The sequence below is a fragment of the Ammospiza nelsoni genome, chromosome 14, assembly GCF_027579445.1.
Source record: "Ammospiza nelsoni isolate bAmmNel1 chromosome 14, bAmmNel1.pri, whole genome shotgun sequence".
In the NCBI taxonomy this organism is placed as follows: domain Eukaryota; kingdom Metazoa; phylum Chordata; class Aves; order Passeriformes; family Passerellidae; genus Ammospiza; species Ammospiza nelsoni.
This window is the reverse complement of record NC_080646.1, coordinates 19,283,587-19,305,506: the sequence shown is the minus strand read 5'-3', so window position 1 is coordinate 19,305,506 and position 21,920 is coordinate 19,283,587. Positions and strand designations below refer to the sequence as shown.

Sequence of the window (21,920 nt, the reverse complement as noted above, 5' to 3'; positions counted from 1 at the left end):
TAAATTTAGATTAGAAAAACAACCCTTGCTAATTGCTTTAATTCAGGCATCATTAAAGTAATCAAATGGTATCACTAGGAGGGTAAAAAACCAGCCTAAGAAATGTAAAACAACTTAGATGAAGTATTTTAAGAGATTTTAATCCCATTTGTGAACACTACTGCCTCAGCAGCACTAAACCCAATTCTACACTAAAAGATGTATCTACATTGACCCCTAGAAAAACAAATGGATAGACAGATAAAAGATAGAAGAGCAACCTAGCATTCTTTTGATTACATAAACTTAAGTGAAGAACTAAGGCAAATTTTAGCTGTGATTTCCTGTGTATGATGGAAAATATAATAGTTCTTTTTATTTACATTCATTGCTACCATTAGTGATGCACAGGTCCAAAGAAAAAATGAGCAGAAACTAACAAATTTTTTCAAAGTTTGACACCCTACATATATTATAACGCATCTTTTCATTAACTACTGATTTTAGTTTGTCTTTTTTTCTTTAAAAAACATATTTCTTTATTACAGGTATGTAGCCTTTGACAATGTTTTGCATAAACAGCAGCTATGTGGTTTTGTTACCTGTTCTTCCAAAAAGAAGTTGCACATTTTTAATTTTCACATCAAATTTGTCATAAGCTTTGTCCATAATCTCCTCTAAAGATGAAAAGTTAGAAGCTTCACTACTGCCTTGATTTATGCTGTTCAGCTAAACACATAAAAAACAAAATAAAAGTTAAGTCTTTAAAACAGACATGTGCTATTCATTCTAGTGAAGATGAAAAGATGATTTATAGGGGTTAATAATTGACATTTGGACTCTTACAGAGAAAGATTAAATCACTTCACTTAATCTTGCTAAGTAGATGTTTTTTGTTGTTACTTCTATCAATCCACTTAATTCAAGCTATTCAAAAACCTTTTTTCACTAATCTATAGTTTTACTTACGGAATATCACTAGAATAAATATTTAATCAGTCATTAAATCAAGTTAAATGACTGCAATCTTTCCATTTTAGATAAACAAATAATTTTCAAACTTCAAGAGAAAAATTATCTTCTCTTTTATTAATAAAAGGCTGTAATTTTACAAAAAAGGAAACAAAAGTTCAGGTATTCTGCTGAAGAAATGAATGATACTAAATGACAAGGTATTACAATTATGATTGTAACATGATCATGTTTCCTGGGGAGGATTAACTAGTTCGAGTACATCAAAGATACCCTAGCAACTCTGATCAAACTGCTGACCCAAATCTGTTTGGTTAGAAATATAAGTTAAAAATATGTTGCCACAGATGATCACCCTGCCTTCCAAAAGGAAGATGCTTCCAGATGACAGCTATGTTAAAAGAGAATATTTGCTTCCCCTGAGGTTATAAGAGACATCATTTATATACCTGAAATGTACCAAAGTCCAGAATCAGCAAATCTGAATTTTCATGGTAGAAACCAGTCCGTGGAACCACCAGGTAGGAAGGTTTCAGATTAATCTTCAAGTCCAGGACTTTCCTCATTTCAATAATGTGAGCTAATCCTTAAAGGAAAAGGAAAGGCCATGGAAATGTCAATGCTATTCACAAGTGAAACATCTGTGACAGTCAGCATATAAAAAGATGTTATCTGAAAGATAAAGCCTCTTGAATCAAGACTTTCATAGCATTCTACTGATTTCTTACTAAACTCAATGCTCCTTCCCACAAAACATTCCCTAAATCTCCAAGCAATGAAGTGAGAAGTAATTAACTGTATCCCAGCTGAAATGTGGGCAGCAACTCAAGGAAAAATCCCAATCCTACTATTTGCTCACAAATCAAAACATAAGCCAAGTGTTTGGGTAATCACATGGAAACAATTTAAGGGTTTGCCTTCACTGAGATTTGTTACTATCTTACCTGTAGCAGTTCTCTCCTTGATTTCCTCCAGTTTCATTAATGTGGCTGTTGTTAATCTTTCAAGATCCATTCCCTTACTTGTCTGAAAGAATTCTACCATTGCATTTATTGTTCTCTTAAAAAAAAAAAAAAAGACAAGAATTAGCATTATATAGCATTACACAACAAAAACTCAAAATCAGATCTGGACAAAGCAAAGAGAGTAAGAGCAGAGAAAGATGACCCAGAAACACCTGAGAGTTTTGGTTACTACTCACTGCATCATATTTTACTTCCACAGGCTGTGATTCAATAGTAAGGCTCTGGTCAGCTGTGCTGTCCTCTGGGTTAATATCAAACTCAATCTTAAGCAGAGAAGATTTGCTGTCCCCTATGGAAGCCACAAGAGATGGCACAATGTTTTCTTGTCTCAGGCCTGTCACATACCAGTTTTCAAGCTTTGCTTCAACCCTAAAGAAAATGAATAGTTAAAAATATTTAATTGGGCAAAGGTTAGAATCAGTTGCAAGAGAAAAGAAAGGCAGAATATCTATGTTACATAAATAAAAAGTGTAGGAATGTTTACTAGTGTGTATGGATGTAAAAAGCAGTCACAGACCTCTTTTGGTGCAAATGGGAATTCTGTACTGAGAACTGCCCTGACAGCAGTGTTAAGTGGAGCCTGGAGGAAAACACCTTTGAAGAAAGCCACTGAACACCACCAAACCACACCAACTTCACTCATCCTTACACGTACTTGTTACATAAGAAACTGATTTTCAGGTCCTGCATCTCCACCATTAAAATCCCTGACTCTGCAAGGCAACATATTTGGCCACAATCAGTGTAATATTCCTGGCTCTGTTGAAATAACTGAACTCCATTTTTTTCAGAAACATAAAACTTATAAGACTATCTGTTCTACTGCTTCAGTCTTGACAACTAAATTTTATGTCATGTATTTATGTAAAATAATGCCAAAGCTCTTAGTTTCTGTGCAGCATTCAAGCTGCACCTTGAAAATTCCCCAGAATGGTTTTCAGCAGAAATATTTCAATTGTCAGTGGCTGAGCTGGTGATCTTATGTATGAAGCCTGAACTGAAGGAACTGCAAATGAAAGCAAAAAGTGCACAGATTCATTTTCCAGACATGGGAATCTTATTCACTGACTGTGTAATCCAATAATCCAATATTTCTGATGTGCCCTCTCCTAAAACACGGGAAGGTCTCAGTATCTTATGCTCAGGCTGATTTTCCACCTACATCACATAATTTGTCATTTCTTAGGCAGTGAGTAACACATTCACTAGCTTGGCTGGAGTGTGTTGGCCACACCATTTCACATGGCTTAGCTATCACTTTCCAAAAGTCATATTCAGCACTTCAACACTTATATTCAGGAACAAGGTTGCCATTGTTCGTGAAAACCAGCAGACAGCATTCCCTTCTTCCTCCCATTCCATATCATTCACCAAATTATATTATTTACAACAGAGCACAATTACAGAATGCCAACAAATTTACAAGGCAATGTACTACCCAAGAAAAGTTAATAAGCTGGGGAGTGGGGTGAGGAGGGGCAGAGATGGTTCTACAAAAAGAAAATACCAATCCAATTACTTAATGGCTTGTGCTCCTGGGCGCTGTGATATTTTGGTGCTCAGATCAATCATCTGCACTTTTAAAGTTTCTGCCACATTCTTGTCTTCTTTAATTGTAAGAGAAGTGCTTAACAGCTTCAGTGTCACAACATGGGCAACATACTAGTGAGAAAAATAGAGAAAAATGAAATTAATCATCTCAATAAGAAAAAAAATCAGAACTCCTCATTTTAACAAACTAAAATGTGTCTAAGTTTTTCCAGACAACTAAGATTAGAAACTCATCTCTATGCAGAAAGAAAAGTACAGATTCTTTACTTTATTCAATGTTTACCGGTCATTTCTTTAACATAAAACAGTGTAGTTCAACTAAGGCAGAGCAAATATAGTTTCACTCTTTTCAGCATTAAGGAAATTTTTTTAAACCCTGAGGCAAGCACAGCTAAACTAGATTCAGTGGAGGACTCAGTACATCAACCAAAATCATTGTAATTCCATTAAATAACTACATTTCAGAAGACACACCTTGTATGCCTTTATTGTTCTTACTGCTAAATGTCAAGTCTTGGCTTTCCCAAGAGAGGGTTCTGACTTCCCAATATATGTACCATTTTATTACTACATAAATCAGCAGCTTCAGAAGGATCAAATAATATTTCCTACCTGAATTTGAAGCCTTCACATTTCTTTAGGGTAATGAGAGAGCTGAAGGCATCTTGAATTTGTTGTGTGGTTTGTTTTTTTTAAACCATCCCATAGGTTGCTTACCTGCTTTGGTAATGAAAGGTGATGGGAGCTGTCACTATATCCAATAGCAGTATAAAGTTTAGCTTTCTCCTCTGGGGTCATTAGTTCATCAAGAGCTAAAAACCAAAAACCCACACAATTTGCACCTTAGTAAATAACCATTACCCCTTTTGTTCACATTTGCCTCCTACTACTTCAGGTGTGGTGATGCATTCCATTGATTCTTCATACTGAACTAAATTCCAGATTGCAAAATAATTCACACAACAGTCTTCATGTATGGTGGTACAGATGTAGCACAGAAATCAATATAATTTTTATTACAAAAGGATCCATAGCCCCTCATGATGAAAACAGATTTCAGGAATTTTAGTAGATCAAACTTTGGATCCAGACAGCAAATCACCAGAAACAGAGTATTCCAATTGTTGCCAATTATCACTATAGCTGTAAGTGAGATATTTTTCTCCTCACCAAGGTTCTGAAAAGCTTATGGCCAATTTGGAAGAATGCTTTATTTGCCAGCTCAATATTCAGTAAGAGGTGCCATGAAATGCACTGCTTATGCCATACTCTCTCCTGCATAGTAGGAAGCAATAATACTGTATTCTTTTTAATGTATAAGAAGATGTAAAATCTCCCTAGTGCACTACAATCTACACTTACTTTCAGGCACGAGTGGTTCTTCATCTTCTTTAATCTTAGATTCTCTTTTACCCCAGAAACCACTAAACCATCCTCCACTTTTCTTTTCTGCTTCAGTGCTCTTCTTCTTCAGTAGCTTTTGTCCTGATCTTATTGTCTACAAACCAAAAATTAAAACAAATCGGACAAAACACATAATTATTGTATTACTATTTTTCTGTAAATAACCCATGTATGTGTGCATGTTGAACATGCATTTAACTGAGGGACAGCAACACCACACCACAAGGAATTAAGAGATCTTTGACTCACCAGACAAAGCCAAAAAGAAGACCAAGATAAGGGATGTGTCTCTGTGTATCTGTGCATGCACAGACACAAGCATGCCTTATTTTTACTTTAGACAGTTTGTTCTACACATTTCACCAGCATTTAGACTACAAAGGTAGGAACCATACAAAAAGACAGTATTTAAGAGAGTACAAAAAGCATTTACATTCCTAAATCCAGTAGATTTCTTAACCTAGTAGTAACAAACCTGAGGACCAATCCTGCACCATTTAAAACTTTTGAACTTGTTTTTGAACTGGTTTCCAGCTTGGAAATCACTTTATTCATGTCCTGGAAAGATAGGAAACTTGTCTTCCAACCTACCTATCATACACATCAGCACAATGTTTTTAAAAATACTATCATGACAAAACCATCCTATTTGAAGTGCTGCAATATTACTGAACAGAAATGACTCCTTACCTCAACTTGTGCTTGTTGCCTTGCTAAGATTGTATTGAAGACATCAAGTTTTCTTTCTAGGTCCTACAAAAATGCATTATCAAATTATTTGCTGATAAAACACATTTAGGAAAGGCTCTCCACTGTAAATTTTCTACCAGCTCCTTCATATTTACATTCCAATTGATTTCTAGCTCTGCTCACTTCTATCACAGGTATATCCCACCTCCAGCTGCAAAGTTCACTAGAAGTTAAAATCGATGACAGATTGTTTTTAATGGCACTTGACTAGTATTTTATTTTGTTTTCCACAATAGGTTACACAGAACTTCAGATTAAGAAGGTATTTTCACAGACCTCTTTTGTTCTTGTAAAACCATCAACCTGGATTACTCTCAATTATATCTAAAGAATTATTTCATAGAGGGACTAAAATATAATTCCTCCAAAGAGAGAAGACTCATACCTGGATTTGCTTCTGTGTTTCTTCTGACAGTTTGCTCTGTGTGAGCTTGTTCTTGTACACATTTTTGTAACTCTTCAGAAGCTGCCTGTGCTGTTTTATGTTACTCCATGACCACATTCGAGTACGCCTTCTGATGTGAACTTCCAGAACACTGTTACCTGCATATTTCCACCTATAAGAATTTCATCTTTGTGAACAACTTCCCATTTCATTTGTGCATTACAACTTACAGGTTGCAGAGGTAGTTTATTAGTATGCAAACACTTTGGTCACCATTTGTGATTTGAGTAACTTGGCTTATAAAACTTTCAATGTTCTCAACATCACTTTTGAAAAATGTTTTTTTCATTTTTCATGCAGACCCTGAATACAGAGGGCTTACATTTAATGAGTGAAGAGCTACAAACCTTCATTATTGACTTCTGCACATTTGCAAATTTGGGCTGTTACAGCACTAAGTGAACTTAAGCACTCTGATAATCAGCATCAGTTAGTACTTTGAAAAAAGCCAACAAAAAGTGTATCAGTTCAAATCTACAGCTGGCAGATGTTTCCCTTGTATAACATTTGCCAAGCTTTTTCTTTAGCCTTTCTAAAATTACATTTTAACCTCTAGTGAGAGCATTGGCATTTTGTTCAAATTTTGGGGACTTCAGCTTAGCAAGTGAGATTTTCATCAACTCCATCTTTTATCACTTGAATCTAACGGCTAAGCAAAGCTCTGTGGAAGTTACATCAGCATGTGAGTAGTTTTAAAAGTACTTTTAATCACAAAGGAGAATGAAGAGACTGGAGAAGACTCCCAGAGAATGCATGAATGTACACAGCTTACCATTCCTTGGCATTTTTATGGAGAGGTACATTTGGCCTAAATCTTCTGTAGGGTGCATTGCGAACCATGTAATCTATGGACTCCAGCAGGTCTATCATGCTGAGGTACTAAACACAGGAAAAAGTTTCTTAGCAAGGCTCAGGTTTTGTTTGCAGGCTCCAATTGCATGGCCTTCACATTTCTCAAACTACACAGAAATTTAAGTTGATTCATTTTCATTAGTACCTGAAAGTGGACTGACTGCACCCATTCTTCTCAAAGAACACCACTTTGAAGCCCTGCTTCCCTCCAAGAACAACAGTTTGTAGTTTTACCAGCCTGCTCAGCACAACCTCCCAGGCTTTCTCAAACCAACTTTTCTGTTTGTCAATGCAGTTGCCCTCATTTTAGAGCTGCATTTACATTGGTGCACCTTACTGATACAGCTCTGAACTCCATATATATACATTTAGACATGAGTAAGAGCTAAAAAGCTCTTTAGCCAACTAACTGCAAGTTATCTCTCAATAAATGAGAACACAAAATTTCTGGGGAACCATCTAAATTACTTCCTTGATACTTCAGCAGGCTTTGTTGCCAAAGCCAGCACACTCCATTTATTCCCACCCTTGCTTGTACTTTGGCATCTCTGCAGTTCTAACTGGACTGTAATTTAATAAAGTAAGGGCTACTCATGATTGCATTCTCTAGGTGAAAAGAATGCTGCTGGAAGGGCTGAATACAGATCAGGTGGGTCTACAGGTAAGAGTGTCAGAGCATAAGAATCACCAGGAAGTGATTGTTACACAGAGGGGGAAGAGATCCCACACTTCTCCCACAGGTACTGCTAAACAGTTTAGAAATCCTACAGGCATATAAGCACACAAATCCCTAAGAATGTGTTCCAGTGAAAAAACACTATAGTTCATCAAAACTGAAATGTGTGATAAATACCAAACCCACTTGCCTGTGGCTTAGTGAATTCAATGACAATTCTCTGTACTTCTACATTACAATCAATCTTAGGAGTCTTCAGTTCTACTTCTGCATATGGGTTGATATAGAGTCTTGCAGAGGCTGACACTGGTCTGAAAACTTGAAGATTAAAAAAAAAAAAGAGATTGATTTTTTACTTAAATATAACAAGGAACAGATCAAGCACATCAACAGATAACATGCATGCTCAAGCCCCACCAGAATCAGGATGCAATTCTTACCAATGAAAATTAAGATAGTCCTGCAATAGTCAAAAAGCATACAAGCCCTAACATGTCCTATCACATTATGGTTTTTCTAAAAGGAAGATAGTATGGCCATGCCTGCAGGATCAGATCAGGCTGTTGTACACCAACGTGCTCAGAACAGTTTAGATTCACTCATTCCTAGCTCACTTACTGTACTGGTAGTCTTCAGGCTGGTGACCATGACAGGGAATTCCTTTTTTCAGCTGGTCCTGCAAAGGGATATGATTCTGTCTAACAATTGCTGAAGAGCATTACTTGTTTAGAGTTATCAAAACTTTGAGCAGACCAACTTAAGTCCACGTGTACTTTGCAGACTTTTGCAGTTGTCAATTCAAGCTGTGTATGAATTTGTGTTTTCACTTCAGACTGAGATTCAGAAAAAAAAAAGGAAAACATCCACAGACAGGCAATGCCAAATGAACTTGGCTGTTCTTAGCTGGATGGTTTTAAGCACTGCACAGTTTTGATTCCATCTTTGATGTTAGACCCAAGTTAAGTACATTAACTTGGGTTAAGTACATTATTTGTTAAGGACAAAATAAAACAAAAATAAAGGTATTCATAAAGATGAGCACAAAAGAAAAAGGGTAAGTAGTAGTACTGTACAAGGGCACATAGAGCACCTTTATAAACACAATGGTGAAAAATATATCATATCACCCTATAGGGGTTGATAACAAATGAGGTTCACAAAATAATTAACAATAGTGCAATGGATTAACAAATGACCCTGAATACAGTGACCATAAGTGTGAGGAATGGGGTAGAAATCAGTGTGGTGTAGTTTTGAATACTACAAGAGCCAGACAATATAGTAATTAATGCATTTTCTTCCACATTACCAGTATTTGTTCACGGGAGCCATGATAATACATTTTGCTGTGTATGTTCCAATAAGCACTGAGGCTGTCCAGGCACAAAAGCTGCACAGGAAAGAAAACATGCAACAAACTGCATACTCTGTATTCAACCCATCCTACAAATACAGCCTTCCATTTGTGAAAATAGAAAACATATGAAAGCAGATGAGACAGCAAATGAACCATTAGGATTGAGATGTATTTAATCTGACAATACTATTTTGAAATGATAATTGAATTGCAAGTTCTTTAAGCACACATTCATGCACATCTGTTAAACATGACCCTGGATTACAAGGGCAAGGGTGCACAAAACTGGTACTTGGCCTAATGAAGAAGCCAAGACTATTAAATCCTTCTTAGATTGTTCCTATAATTCCTTAGATCTCTGTGTACTCCTTTCTGCACAGGCTTGGGGATGGTTCAGGAGGTGGGCAGGGAGAACAGAGAAACTGCTTAGCTCCCAGAATCCCAATTACACTAGGAATTCAAATTAGATTAGGAAATGGTAATTTGACAACATGTTTGAAATCACAGCTTCCACTCAGGCTTGCTGTATAGTGCATTGAACAAGGGGCATTCACATTCAACATAAATTATTTAAACAATGGAGTTTGTTTAACTTTATGCCTTGCATAAAAAACAGTCATTTGTGCTCTACTTGTGCTTAAACTACATCAAAAATAAAGAAAAACAGGAGAATTCAAAAAGTAAACTATTTTCCAACTTCATTTAGAGCCCCAGGTTTACTAGTCTTCAAGATCACTTGCTTTCTTCACCTGTGTAGGAAAAAAAACCACAATACATTACCTTGTATATTATTTTTGCAGCTTCATTCAGAATGGAAGGTGTCCAGTTCTCGTTTGTTGTCTAAAAGTTCAAAGTGATAAAAGCAATTTTGTGCATCTTAGCTAACATATTTGTGGGTTTATCCTATGCTTCCAAGCAACAAATGCATCCAGTTTTTCTGCATACACACACATCAAGATAACATACAAAAATCTGTCAGTTTACTTTCATACTTTGATATTCAACTCCTCATCCTACCCACAAAATGCTTAACAGCTAAGGCAAAGAGAGGTTAGCTGAAATTTTCACTCCCCATTTCTCAAAATTCCTGGCAAAACACCAAACTCTTGATCACCATGATGCAATGTTTGCCCTCATTTACTATGCCTGGATATAACCTGCCCAGTTTCAAAGGTCACTCAGATCACTAGAACAAATCACCAACTCTCAGAAAGTGTTATGGTCCTCAATCCTCTTCCCTTCTGCTTGCTCATACTGCCTGTCTATCTGCATGAATAAAAGATTGTCTTCAGTTCCAGCTGTATGGACACTGTCTCTGTATTTCCTTATTATGTTTCTTTTCCTTTCTGCTACTCCAAAACAAGCAAACAACACACAAGAACAGGCAGTCACACACACATTACCAGTAAACTCAGCTCCCCCAACGTCATTCCCAAGGAAATCGGGCACTGTGGGTCTGTGATCTACAAAAATAGAAAAGTAAAAGGTATTTATTTTTCTTGCTGCAGACAAACGTAGCCTTTAAAGTCGACTGAAATCCTGAACTGTTCTGAGCAACTTCCTTTGCTTAGTTAATCCAACTGAAACATTACTGGAACCCACTAAGATAGGCCAAATTAATATGGCTGTAGTGTATAGACTCAGGACTTCAATTCAAACTGAAAATTTTCTTTTGGATTCTAACATCATCATACAGGAAAAAAAATTAAAATTAGAGTACCACATCTCAGTAATCTATATCACTTTATGATATGCACTTCTTTAACTTTAGTGTCTCTGAAAACAGTCCCAAAGAAAGGTTTGAGAAATACCCTCTTATCCAGTGCTTTTCTTTTAAACTCAATCGTTTCATAACAAACCGCTTAATCATTTTACTACAGGAAGGTAAAACTAGTAATTCCAGTTTGGTTCATATAAACAAACATTCTAGTTTTTCATTTAAGTGTTTTTAACAGTTTGCCTTCAGACCCATCTGTAAACCCTTCAGCTTCTGCCCTTCTGGACTCTGCCCAGGACACTGAAAAACTCTGTGCATCCACTGCATGCAGCAATGTGTGAGAACAGACACTGCCCACATTCGGTGAGCAAGGCAGCACTGGACAAGGGCAAAGAGAACATCTGTTCCCCATATCCATATTTCTGGCATTCAGTCATATCTGGGGCAACTTATTTGAAGTAGTGCAGAAGAAACCACAGCAACTTTTTCAAGGTGGCAAATACAGTTTCTCTATGGACAACAGAATCAGAAATGCATTGAAGTCCAATTAAAAATGAAGACAATATGTCCCAGTTACTTACATCATCTTCGTATTTAACATGAATGCCTGTGATTTTGACTTGTACATTTTTTATAACTTGAGTTGCAAGCTTTTCTAAGAAAGTATCCTTCTTCTCTTCCTTTGGTTTGTCTAGAAGAATAATTTTTAAAAAGTCATTATTTAGTGTAATAATTGCATCCTGAATTTCATTACACCAACAACTACATCAATGTAAATGTAATATTTCTTCTAAATTAACACTACAGTTTTCACTTATTTAGATTACTTTTTTTTTTTTTTCCTTTTCTGCACATCTGTATTCTGAAGATGTGATATTAGCTGCCCATGCACAACTTAAACACACGAAAGTACCTGTCTAAATTTCAGTCAAAACAGTTTGGCACACAGCAGGTTCTGGATTAATATACTCCTTCTAAGGTAAAAGGTTCTCTCTTAAAAGTACCTCAGTGAGGGGTTTCAAGAAGCAAATGAGTAAGACAGAATACTTTAACACAAAATACCCTGGAATAATACATGCAAGGAGTAATATTTACAATCCCTCATTATTTCACTCTAGTGATATGGCTCTACCATCTCAGGCTGTGTTTCAGCATTTCACCTGAAGTTTGGCTGGATCAGTGAGCTGCTTTTCCTCCAGCTGCCTTTACAGCCTGCACTGCTGCGTTCAGTACCCTCCCTACAACATGGCAATTCCAGCAAATGCCACTGATCAGCCTACCAAGCTCATACATTTTTGCTGGAAATGCTACAGATGGCTCAAGTTGAAGAAATAGTCATGGCTATAGATAAAAATAAGGACTACAGGTTTTCACTCAGCTTACTTCAACTATTTCTAACATTTTACATATGCAAAAAACGGAACAAAGCAGGTACCTAACTTTGTACATCCTGCTTAAAAAATGAGAATTTTTTTTAAAAGCTTTCAGAGGTTCAGGAAATCTGCTTAAAAATGAAGATTTCACTACTGAACATGATATAAGAGTTTCAGTCAAGAGAGCATTAGATTTCAATCAAAAAATTAGTCAGGAACTCAGAAAAAACAGAAACATTGTATCACTTTTATATGCCACACACATTTCCTCCAATTAACTGACTAAAAAAAAAAAAAGACAGAAGCCCTTATCGAAGCTTCATGATCTCCAAGTGCAAGGAACCCATGAACATTTTTGCAGCCACATGCAGCTACCAGCAGCAATGTGTGTGACACCTTGCAGAGCTTATCTTGGGTCTCCACAAGGTTTTCTCTCCAACTGCAAATCTGTGTACAGCTGCAGCTTCCTCCAAGACCAAATACACAACACAACCACATGGGACATGGCAATCCTTACACACATGCTAATGCTCAATCCTGCATGGCTTGGTGTTTGTAGACAGTGATTATCCTCTTGGGGAACAACATCAGCTTCATTCCTGTTTAAATATGTCATAGCACTACAGCAGTTATTTGGAACAGAGCTAAAAGGTGATAAAAAAAGACTGCTTACTGCTATAGCAGCAGTTTCAGGTTTTCTTTACCTATTACTGGAATCTTATAAAAATCAGACAAACAAGTGTTAAGTTGCACAAGTAGTTTTTCCAACAGTCACTGTGAAATGCCACTAGTTTACAGTTCTGCTGCAAATACTACAGCTAGCTCAAATTAAAGGAACAAGCACACCTATCCAGGTAAAGAGAAACAAGGACTCTCTTCAGCCTCACTGGCTCCAGAGAACATGAACAGCAGAAAGAGCTCTCTCCAATTTATAACCTCTCTTTCAAACAGGAGGAAAAGGTCTCACTGGATAGACAGCCAAGGCTGTTAAAAATTAATCCAAACAGAAAGCAAAAAGAAGCCTTAAAGTTAAAAGCCATAACTGTTACCCACCTTTTGAGTGATCACGACCTCTAAAGGGTCTCTTAAAATGCTTTTTGTACTTTTTACGCTTACGTCCTTTTGTAATGCAAGCAATTTTTTGGAAAAAGGATAAAATTCAAGTTAGTAAAGCAGAAATGTAAGAAAGCATAAGAAAATATGGAAGAAGGTTTAGCCTGTCTTAAAGCATAATGGCTTAGAAGGTGACATTAAAAGCTTTTCAAGAATTGCAGCTGTGGTAAGCAAACAATCAGCTACGTCACATAGCATAAAATATACATCTAGAAGAGGCTTCCACCATGCAAGGACATAATTTTCAAGTTAAGATACAGATGTATGTGGAAACCCAAAGAGCACTTTTCAACAGGATTCTCATGATAATCAACTCTAAAAGAACAAATCCAGTAACCACAAAAAAGACATACAAAAATGATGATTCTAAAAGCTGTACATGAAATGAAATTCCATTATTAACACACATTTTACAACCCACACAATCACAACCATTTCATTATTTAAATGATGCTCATGCTTCTCCACAATTCTGAAGAAAACCAGTTTGGTGAACTGCACTGTTTGTTTTCCTCCTCTGGCCATCCCAGCAAAAATAATTCAGCAATAGTGCTGCTTGTGCTTATCTTTATGGGGTTGGAGCATGGGAAGGGTGTATCCCACAAAGCAAGAAGGAAGTAAGTTTAACAGTGTACCTAACCTAACCATGGGGAACACCTTGATGTCATTTGCAAGCCTGTTCAAACAAAGGAGGGAAATTGCCTGCCAAGATTTCAACCTGTCTTGCAGGTAAGGTGGTCACAACATAAATAATAAAAGGAAAAACTAGACAAATAGAAACATTTTATTTTGCATAGTTCCTTTTAGCACTACAAGTAATCCTTTATCAAGGTTACTTTAAAAGGGCAGCTTCCCTCACTTACTAATGAATTTGCAGGTCTCAGGCTTTCAGTCCCATGTATGAAAAAACTAAGGAAACAGGATATTCCACTTCTTCACCCACATCCATTACTATGGAGAAACTGAGCACATTCCTACACTAAATGTATGTTTTTAAGCTCACTTTAAACCTGTGCTCAGACAACAGCTCAAGCAAGAAACTTTGGCCAAGTGTAAATTTCTGAAAATCAGGTTTCAGAAGTTAAAAATAAAGCATGTACAAAAAACAAAAGTTCCCCTGAACTTCAAGGGAAGCTGCTTCCTTGCCTAATTTGAGAGCAATGCAAATAAAGAGAAGCAGGGGAAAGCATGCTAATGCCTTCAACCTGCTAGAGTTCATTTTGCTCAAGACAGCCTGGACTTCCTTTATCTTAAGCCCAGACACATTAAGTAAGGGTAATTACTCTCCAAACAGCTAAAGATGGTGTTGTAAAATCATAGTAGAATATTGTCAGCATTTTGTAACATTCTTGAGCTCAACATGACTGATAGAAATCTAAGTGGACTCCTAATCTTCTGAAACAGCCACTCAATTAAAAAAGGGACTAAGTCATTTCAAGATTCTACTTGAATCCATATTCATTAAAATCTTATTTCTAGAACCACCAATGTGTGGATGTTCACCAAACAAGTATTGTTTTTTCACCTCTACCTTTGGCTGCTTTGGAGAGGGGGGAATTTAAAAACCTCAACTGCCATGCATTTATACATCATGCATGTATAAAATGTGACTAACCATGCATACCCACCAGGCTTGGTGTCCTTGTAAAGCAGACTCTCCAACCCATACAAGGAATCTTGTGAATGGGCGCCTTGCTCCCCACGGCAGCAAATAACCAAAGAAATGCATTTGGTTTAAAAGAAGGAAATCAACTCGTGATTTCATATTAAGTTCATCAAATCTGTATGACACAGCAGTATTTCCATTACAGTACCTGACAGCCCAATTCACTTCAGAATATCTACTTTCAGTGATTACCTACATAGGGAAATCATGCAATTGACACTTTTTCTCGTAACCAGCAAAAGACCTGCAGCCTCTGGTGTCCATGTATGAGGTCTGATAGATTGTAACAGCTTAGAAAAAGAAAATAGTTTCATCAGCTTGTGTCAGCAGTTTCCACTTCCCCCTCACACATCCTTACCAACACAGTGCCATGACCACTTGGCTCAGTATTTGAATAGCATCTCAAAAAAAAATATCTCTAGGCCTATTTATACTCTTAAATCTAAGGACTGAATCAAGATTCCAAACATGTTACCATAAACCAAGTATTAATCAGAAAAGAAAATACAAGTGAGAATTCATGAACCCTGACAACTTTCTGTTCAAGATATTTCCTAGCTTTCCAGCAGCTAGTGCATGCTCTTAAAAGCCTAGAGAGAGAGCTGAATTTCATAGAATTTAATGGTTCAGTAGGGCAACATGGGCTCCAAGATTTCTATATCTAGCAAAAGCAAAGGATCTGCTCATGCAGGACTTACTAAAGTCCTCTTGATTACAATATTCTAGTACAGCACCACAAACACAAATGGCTACCACTGAAATATGATCACAGGATAACAGAACTTCTCAAGTTAGAGTAGAAAATAATCCAATTTAAATGATCCTCTTGCTTTTCCTTGTCAAGGCTTAAAGTTTAAAACTGCAAAACATGACTAAATCTAACTCCCATTCTTTATATAACCAGCTTAACTACTAAAGCATCATTTTTCCATGACGATTTTTTTCAAAAGCATTACAAACACTGGATGAAGTTTTTCTTGAGAAAGAAAACTGCCAGACACACACAGACTCATTCTTAAATACATAAAGCTACAGAACTGGAATTCCTCAAGCAGCATTCATTAGGTTAAGCTCATCTTACCCTTTCATCTCTCTTTCCTTTCATGCTATTGCCACTGGTGCAAAGAGCATTGGCAGAAGCACTGCTGCTGTACAGGCTCCATGTGCTACATAACTGAGGTTAAACCTCTACCAACATTCCTTCCCCCCAGTATCAAGGGAATTGATTGGCTGCAAAATTCATTCACTTAGCCCTCACATATTTTCTGGCATATTAAAGACAAGAAAAAAGCAAAGCTCCTTTCTTCATTGCAGCCAGATTGTCAGATTGCCATTTGAAGGAAACTGCACATGTCCCTCTCAAACCAGCACAGCAGGAGAAAGGCCACAGACTATCCCACAACTGGAGAATTAAATGAGCAAAGAGATGACACCCAAACTATCTTTTTTCCAAGTGTTGAAAGCATCATCTCTTTCCCAGTAACTTTTCCATGAGTTGCAGCATTACAAGTATCACAGAAATGCATCTTTAGAAGCATTACACAAGCCAACAAATAGGTCTCAATTCAGACAAACCTTCAGTGACAAGTTTTTTTTTTCCCTCCAACTTTTTCCACCAACACAGTAGTTACCTGTCACTGGTTCTGAGCTTGGTTTCTGTCCAAACAAGCCCAACTGATACCATAATTCTATTAAAGGTATGGGTTATGACAATATAAGCAAACAGAAAAAAAAAATCACCACCACAAAACAAGTTAACAGGACTTAATTGAGAGCTTAACACTTTTTATGATCTAGAGCAAAAGTTTAAGGTTCCTAAAGGTTCCTGTTCATAATCAGTTGTTCTGTTGTGTCATAAATTATTTCCTGCTCACAAGAGTCTCATTTACCAAACCAGTCCAAACTCAGTGCATCATAAAAGCACAGCAGAAACTGGAACAAAAGCATTATCATTGCAGTAAAAGTTTAAAAGCCTTACCTTTCCCCTTAAAGGTTCCTTTCATCAAAGAATACCCTACCTGCACCTCTAAACCACACGGTTAAACATCTATCTATTATTATGGTGCTAAAGCAAGGTAACATTACCCTCACACAATGTACTTTCTATCGTTCTGTATGGTCCTGTTCCCCTAAAGCACCAAGGGAAAAAAAAATAAAAGACATACCAGATGAATAAATTCCCATTTCCCAGGGAAGCTGACTGGAGAAATGAATGGTAAACAAACAAATAACATTTCTTTCAAGCTTTAGAGTAAAAAGACATTTCAAAGCACTGTGGTAAGATTAGCTAGATGCTTGAAAAAACTAAATTTGTTAAGTCAATTAGAAACCAGGAGTTTTCTTTCACAGCACAGCTTAAGTCCTCAAATTCCAGTGGAGATTTGCATTAACTCAGTACCTTTTTCTGCTGCTTTCTGCAAGGCTTCCTCAATCCTTGCCAGTTCCTTTTGTTTATTATCCTGCAAGTATTTTTCTTCCTTCTCTGCATCATATTTAACACCTGTAAGCCAAGTTGGGAGAGCATTAATCCTAAATCTCAAGTTATATAAATGCATTATCAAGCAATGCACACCATATACAACATCATGTTGCAAAACACCTTGTTTGAGGGAAAGGCTATTCTTTTTTCATTGCTGAACACTGCAGGCAGCCTCCAAAACTGCTGGTTTTACACAATTATGCACTATTTCACAGGAAGAAATTTTCCATGGAAATTCACACTCCTAAGAGTGGTCTGTGCAATATAAGACAGATTTTTCAAGTTCTTCTATACATATATTTCATGCCCCAGGAACCTGCAAGTTTTCTCATCACACCAGAGGTTCTGATTTCAGAGAAAACTAATAAAGTTCTTTGACCCTCTTCCCTCTCCCTGCACACAATACAAATGGAATTACTACTTTGACTGTTATCATTTAGCAGCAGATAAACAGCTAAAGATCTAAACCATGCCACAAAGCTGGATTCAGGATAAGCACATTTTAGAGGAAACTTGGCTGTTGAATTGAACTTGGAATGCATACAACCAAGGATCTCCATAAAAGCAACAAGTGCTGTTTTCTCCCACCCTTCTACTAAATTGCCAGCATATGTGTAGAAACTTCCCTGAGGAGCAGAATGTAAAAATGGTGGCTCACACGAACTACTTGCTATTCTAGACTCATTTACATGGTACCCTTGGATATTTTTCTCTTCCATTATTTAACTGTTGCTGAGAAGTTGACATACTTGCTCCAGGAACTATCAGAAGATACAAGCCTTCTAGAGTTGCAACAACTGCCTCCCCATAGAGATTCTTCCAAGGAATCTTCAGAGTAAGTTTATCTAAACAAAGCAGATACAGTTACATCAAAACAAACATCTCACTCAGTTCTGTGCTTGGTCCAAAGAACACCTCCACCATTAAAGAGCACTGGTCCTCTATCTTGATAGAAGGTTAGGAGAAACCACACGGACATGAACATTTTATAAAGCCCTTGAAGTGATAAAATACATACACAGGAAACATAAGCAATGATTTTAAGCATGAAGTCACAGTCTGAGTCAGAATACTTCAAATCAAAACCTGAGATCATGACTGAAGTTCAATTCACTGGGATGAATATGATTTTACCAGGAAGGAGAAGAAAAAATACGACACATATATAAATCTCCTAAAAATGTTTCATGTGAAAAACCAATGATGAATACCAGGGAAAGAAGTTTACAAAAAAAAAAAAAAAAAATCTAAGAGTTCCAAAACCTTTGGCATATTTGTCAGTTTCTCTGTCTACACTAAACAGCTCCCTCAATCATTCCTGTCTCCAGGAAGAACCTCTCAGATGTGTTTTTCATATCAATCTGTAAAGTTACACAAACAGGGTTTGCCAGATACCATCAATGGCAGTCAAGTTGAATTTCTATGCCAGTTTCAACAGTGAGTATAATTACACTTAAGAAAGCTTGATAAAAGAAATTCAGAGGCAAGACTGACCTTACAGCCTATATTAAAATTTCCACTGCAATTGTTGTGTTGGAACCAAAACTTACCTATCTGACCAACTTTTATTCTAAAAGGTACATCCAGTTCACTCTGTAAATGACAAAAATAAAGTATTAAACAGAAGTAGTAAAAATCAAATATATTTAAATTATATTTGCAAAGTACTTTATTTACATACATAAATTAAAAGCTACTTCTTTTCTACTGGAAAATCTTAGAAGGAAAACAAGACAGCAGCAGACAGGCAAACTAGAGGAAAAAAGAACTGGACCATATCATATTCCTTTGATCCCTTCTTTTTCAAGAGTAGGCTACTTCTCTAAAAGTGGTGCTCAATACTGACCTTCTGATAATAACTTTTGCATGGAAATCTAACACACTGAAATTGTAAGGCTGTCAGAACCACCCCTTACTTTATGTTCTCAATTTGGTCTCAGCTCACTCTCAGCTCTGGTCACTCACACACGTGACTCTGCATTTTTCTACATCAGCACTGCTGGAATCTGAATCCATCCCCACAAGAAGGAAAGGTGTGTACAAAGTAACACTTCTTTCCTTTCCTATCTACTAGACATGAAGATATTTGTAGCAAGAGATTTGAAGTACCACAAAGCCATGAGGAATGGATGAAATGGACAAGCAAATTATGAAACTTTCAAATAACAAAGAGAAGTCAGTGATCAGGTCATATAAAGACCCAATGTGTTTTCAATGCACAGAAGAGTAACAGTTCTCTTTAGTAAAGTTGAAACACATTAAATTTTGGAGTAAGATTCTCCCAGTAGTAGAGATGTTCATTAGCCAAATTAAAGAACATGAAAATTAGCCAAGGCATTTGTTTTTCCAGACAAGATTATGGGAACTTAATGCAAGTTACTTCTTGTTTTTCAACCACAGCTTTTCTTTCCCTGTTCCAGTAAAATGAGCAAAATTAGAAGGAGTTAACCAAGAACTTACTTCCTATACCAGTCAAAAATAACTCAGTGCATCCGTTTGTGAGACTACAGTGAGCAACATTTTATCCTAAGCCTCAGTCTTCAGACCCATAAAAGCAATTTGAAGTTTTTAGGATACTTACCAATGCATTCTCCTTGATTTGTAAATTGTCAAGTGCCACATTACCTGTTTAGAAGAAAGGGAGAAGTACAGAATTATTTCAAGTATTACTTATGTTGGAAAAAAGAACACAACCACAATCCTACCAAGTACTTATGAATAAAACCTGAAAACCTTATTCCATTACAGAATAGCACAATAAACATGTAATTTGTAAGAGGCACTAAACATGGGTTATAGAAAAAATTTCAGTTGGAAGAGATGATAAAAACATCACCAACTTAGACGTCAACATGTTTCTACTCTATTAAATACACCCACAAGATTAGGAAGCCTTTCTTATTACTCAGTGAATGACAACTGCACTTCTAAGAATGTAGGGTAGACTTGGAAAATGGTATCTTGTTTTACATGATTTCACATCAAAGAAAAATCATGAATCACAGAGCCACAAAAACACATGCCTACTTTCACAAACACATTAACTTTTCCTGAAACAAACAACGTAATAGGATTTCTAAATGAAATACTGGCACAGAATTATACCCGAGGAAAGCCCATATAATATACCTCTTAGTGCTTTCATGTCGGATTCCTTAGAGCTATATTCCATTTGAAGTATAGGTATTAACATTGCATAAATGCTAAAATACGTACAACCATGACGAGCAAAAATAAGGTGATGACCTACCTAGGGAAGGCACCTAAACCAGCCAGCTTCCCTAGGCAGCACTTCAGCCGGTTTTCTACATGACTACAGCGCAGCGAACGGAAATGTTGTGATACATTCACCGAGAACAGCTACTCCAGGCGCCCGCACTATCCTGGCTGTTTAACACGCGTTATTTACACCGATAACTGAAATACACGGCTGCCCAAGCACCCCTGTTTAATTTACACCGATAACTGGAATACACGGCTGTCCAAGCACCCCTGTTTAACACGCATTGTTTACACCGATAACTGGAATACACGGCTGCCCAAGCACCCCTGTTTAACACGCATTGTTTACACCGATAACTGGAATACACGGCTGCCCAAGCACCCCTGTTTAACACGCATTGTTTACACCGATAACTGGAATACACGGCTGCCCAAGCACCCCATCAGCTGCCCCGGCACCCCGCGCTCCCGCCACCCGGGGCACTGCGCCATGAGCCCGCCCACAGACACAACAGCACCATCGTGCTTCCACCCAGCACCCGAGAGAAGGAATAGGAGAAAAACCAAGGGGTTTATCGCTGGTTTCCTCCCTCGAAGCGCTCCGAGACCAGCGCCGTGCGCCCCTGCCCCCGCCCCACAGACCGACGCCAGGGAAGGGGCGCCAGGGACCACGGGCACACAAGGAGCGACGGTGCTCCAAGGGAGCGGGGACTGTGCGGCCACACACCGACAGTCCGTCCGACAGTCCGTCTCGGAGGGCCGCAGCCCCGGAACTCGCCTTCTGCTCACAGGGGGCCGCCAACCCAGCGCCCGCCCCTCAGAGGGGTCGGTTCTCGCACGGCCCACACACCCCTCACAGGGTAACCGCGGCCAGCGAGACCCTATCCCCAGTGAAACCGGCGGCCCGGGAGCGGCAGAGGGAAGGGGCTCCTTACCCCCCCATATGCCCAGCTTGAGCTGAGACTTGTTCAGGTTCTCCACATAGTCTCCCAGGAAGCGGTTTAGCAGATCCGCCACCACGGATTCCAGCACCATGGCGTAGGCGGCCCCTCAGCCGCGGCCGCCGGCTGGGAGGGGAGCGGAGCGCAGGGGAGGGGGCGGCGAGCGCGGCGTGATCCAGCGCGGGCGCGCCCCCGGCAGTCAGCTGACGGGGCGGGGCGCAGCCCAGCGCCTGCCGGGGTGCGGAGGTGGGGGGCGTGGGGGAACTCGGAGCGGCGGAGCGGCTGAGCGGCTGCCGTGCCGGGCATGGACAGACCCCGGGCGGCCGTGGGGGATCCCAAACCCGCCGCCAGCGCTCGGAGCCGCGGGGCCGAAGGAGCGCGCGGAGCGGGGCGGAGTC

The 21,920-nt window shown here is 38.4% G+C and overlaps 1 protein-coding gene across 1 annotated transcript in view; it reads right to left on the bottom strand.

Moving 5' to 3' along the window:
- VPS13C (vacuolar protein sorting 13 homolog C) overlaps positions 1 to 21,616 on the bottom strand; it is a 75,678-nt gene extending 54,062 nt beyond the window's left edge. Inside the window, exons 1-23 of the mRNA XM_059481918.1 lie at positions 21,517 to 21,616; positions 19,941 to 19,984; positions 18,910 to 18,952; positions 18,109 to 18,204; positions 17,279 to 17,380; positions 14,843 to 14,905; positions 13,155 to 13,220; positions 11,310 to 11,419; positions 10,415 to 10,474; positions 9,792 to 9,851; positions 8,964 to 9,044; positions 8,273 to 8,330; positions 7,845 to 7,972; positions 6,899 to 7,005; positions 6,067 to 6,238; positions 5,622 to 5,684; positions 4,890 to 5,025; positions 4,245 to 4,339; positions 3,496 to 3,638; positions 2,153 to 2,345; positions 1,896 to 2,010; positions 1,401 to 1,537; positions 582 to 708 (exon numbers count right to left, since the gene is read on the bottom strand). Coding sequence (XP_059337901.1) covers positions 582 to 708; positions 1,401 to 1,537; positions 1,896 to 2,010; positions 2,153 to 2,345; positions 3,496 to 3,638; positions 4,245 to 4,339; positions 4,890 to 5,025; positions 5,622 to 5,684; positions 6,067 to 6,238; positions 6,899 to 7,005; positions 7,845 to 7,972; positions 8,273 to 8,330; positions 8,964 to 9,044; positions 9,792 to 9,851; positions 10,415 to 10,474; positions 11,310 to 11,419; positions 13,155 to 13,220; positions 14,843 to 14,905; positions 17,279 to 17,380; positions 18,109 to 18,204; positions 18,910 to 18,952; positions 19,941 to 19,984; positions 21,517 to 21,616 — 2,299 coding nt within the window. The remainder of the gene's footprint in view (positions 1 to 581; positions 709 to 1,400; positions 1,538 to 1,895; positions 2,011 to 2,152; positions 2,346 to 3,495; positions 3,639 to 4,244; positions 4,340 to 4,889; positions 5,026 to 5,621; positions 5,685 to 6,066; positions 6,239 to 6,898; positions 7,006 to 7,844; positions 7,973 to 8,272; positions 8,331 to 8,963; positions 9,045 to 9,791; positions 9,852 to 10,414; positions 10,475 to 11,309; positions 11,420 to 13,154; positions 13,221 to 14,842; positions 14,906 to 17,278; positions 17,381 to 18,108; positions 18,205 to 18,909; positions 18,953 to 19,940; positions 19,985 to 21,516) is intronic.
- Positions 21,617 to 21,920: the final 304 nt, after the last annotated feature.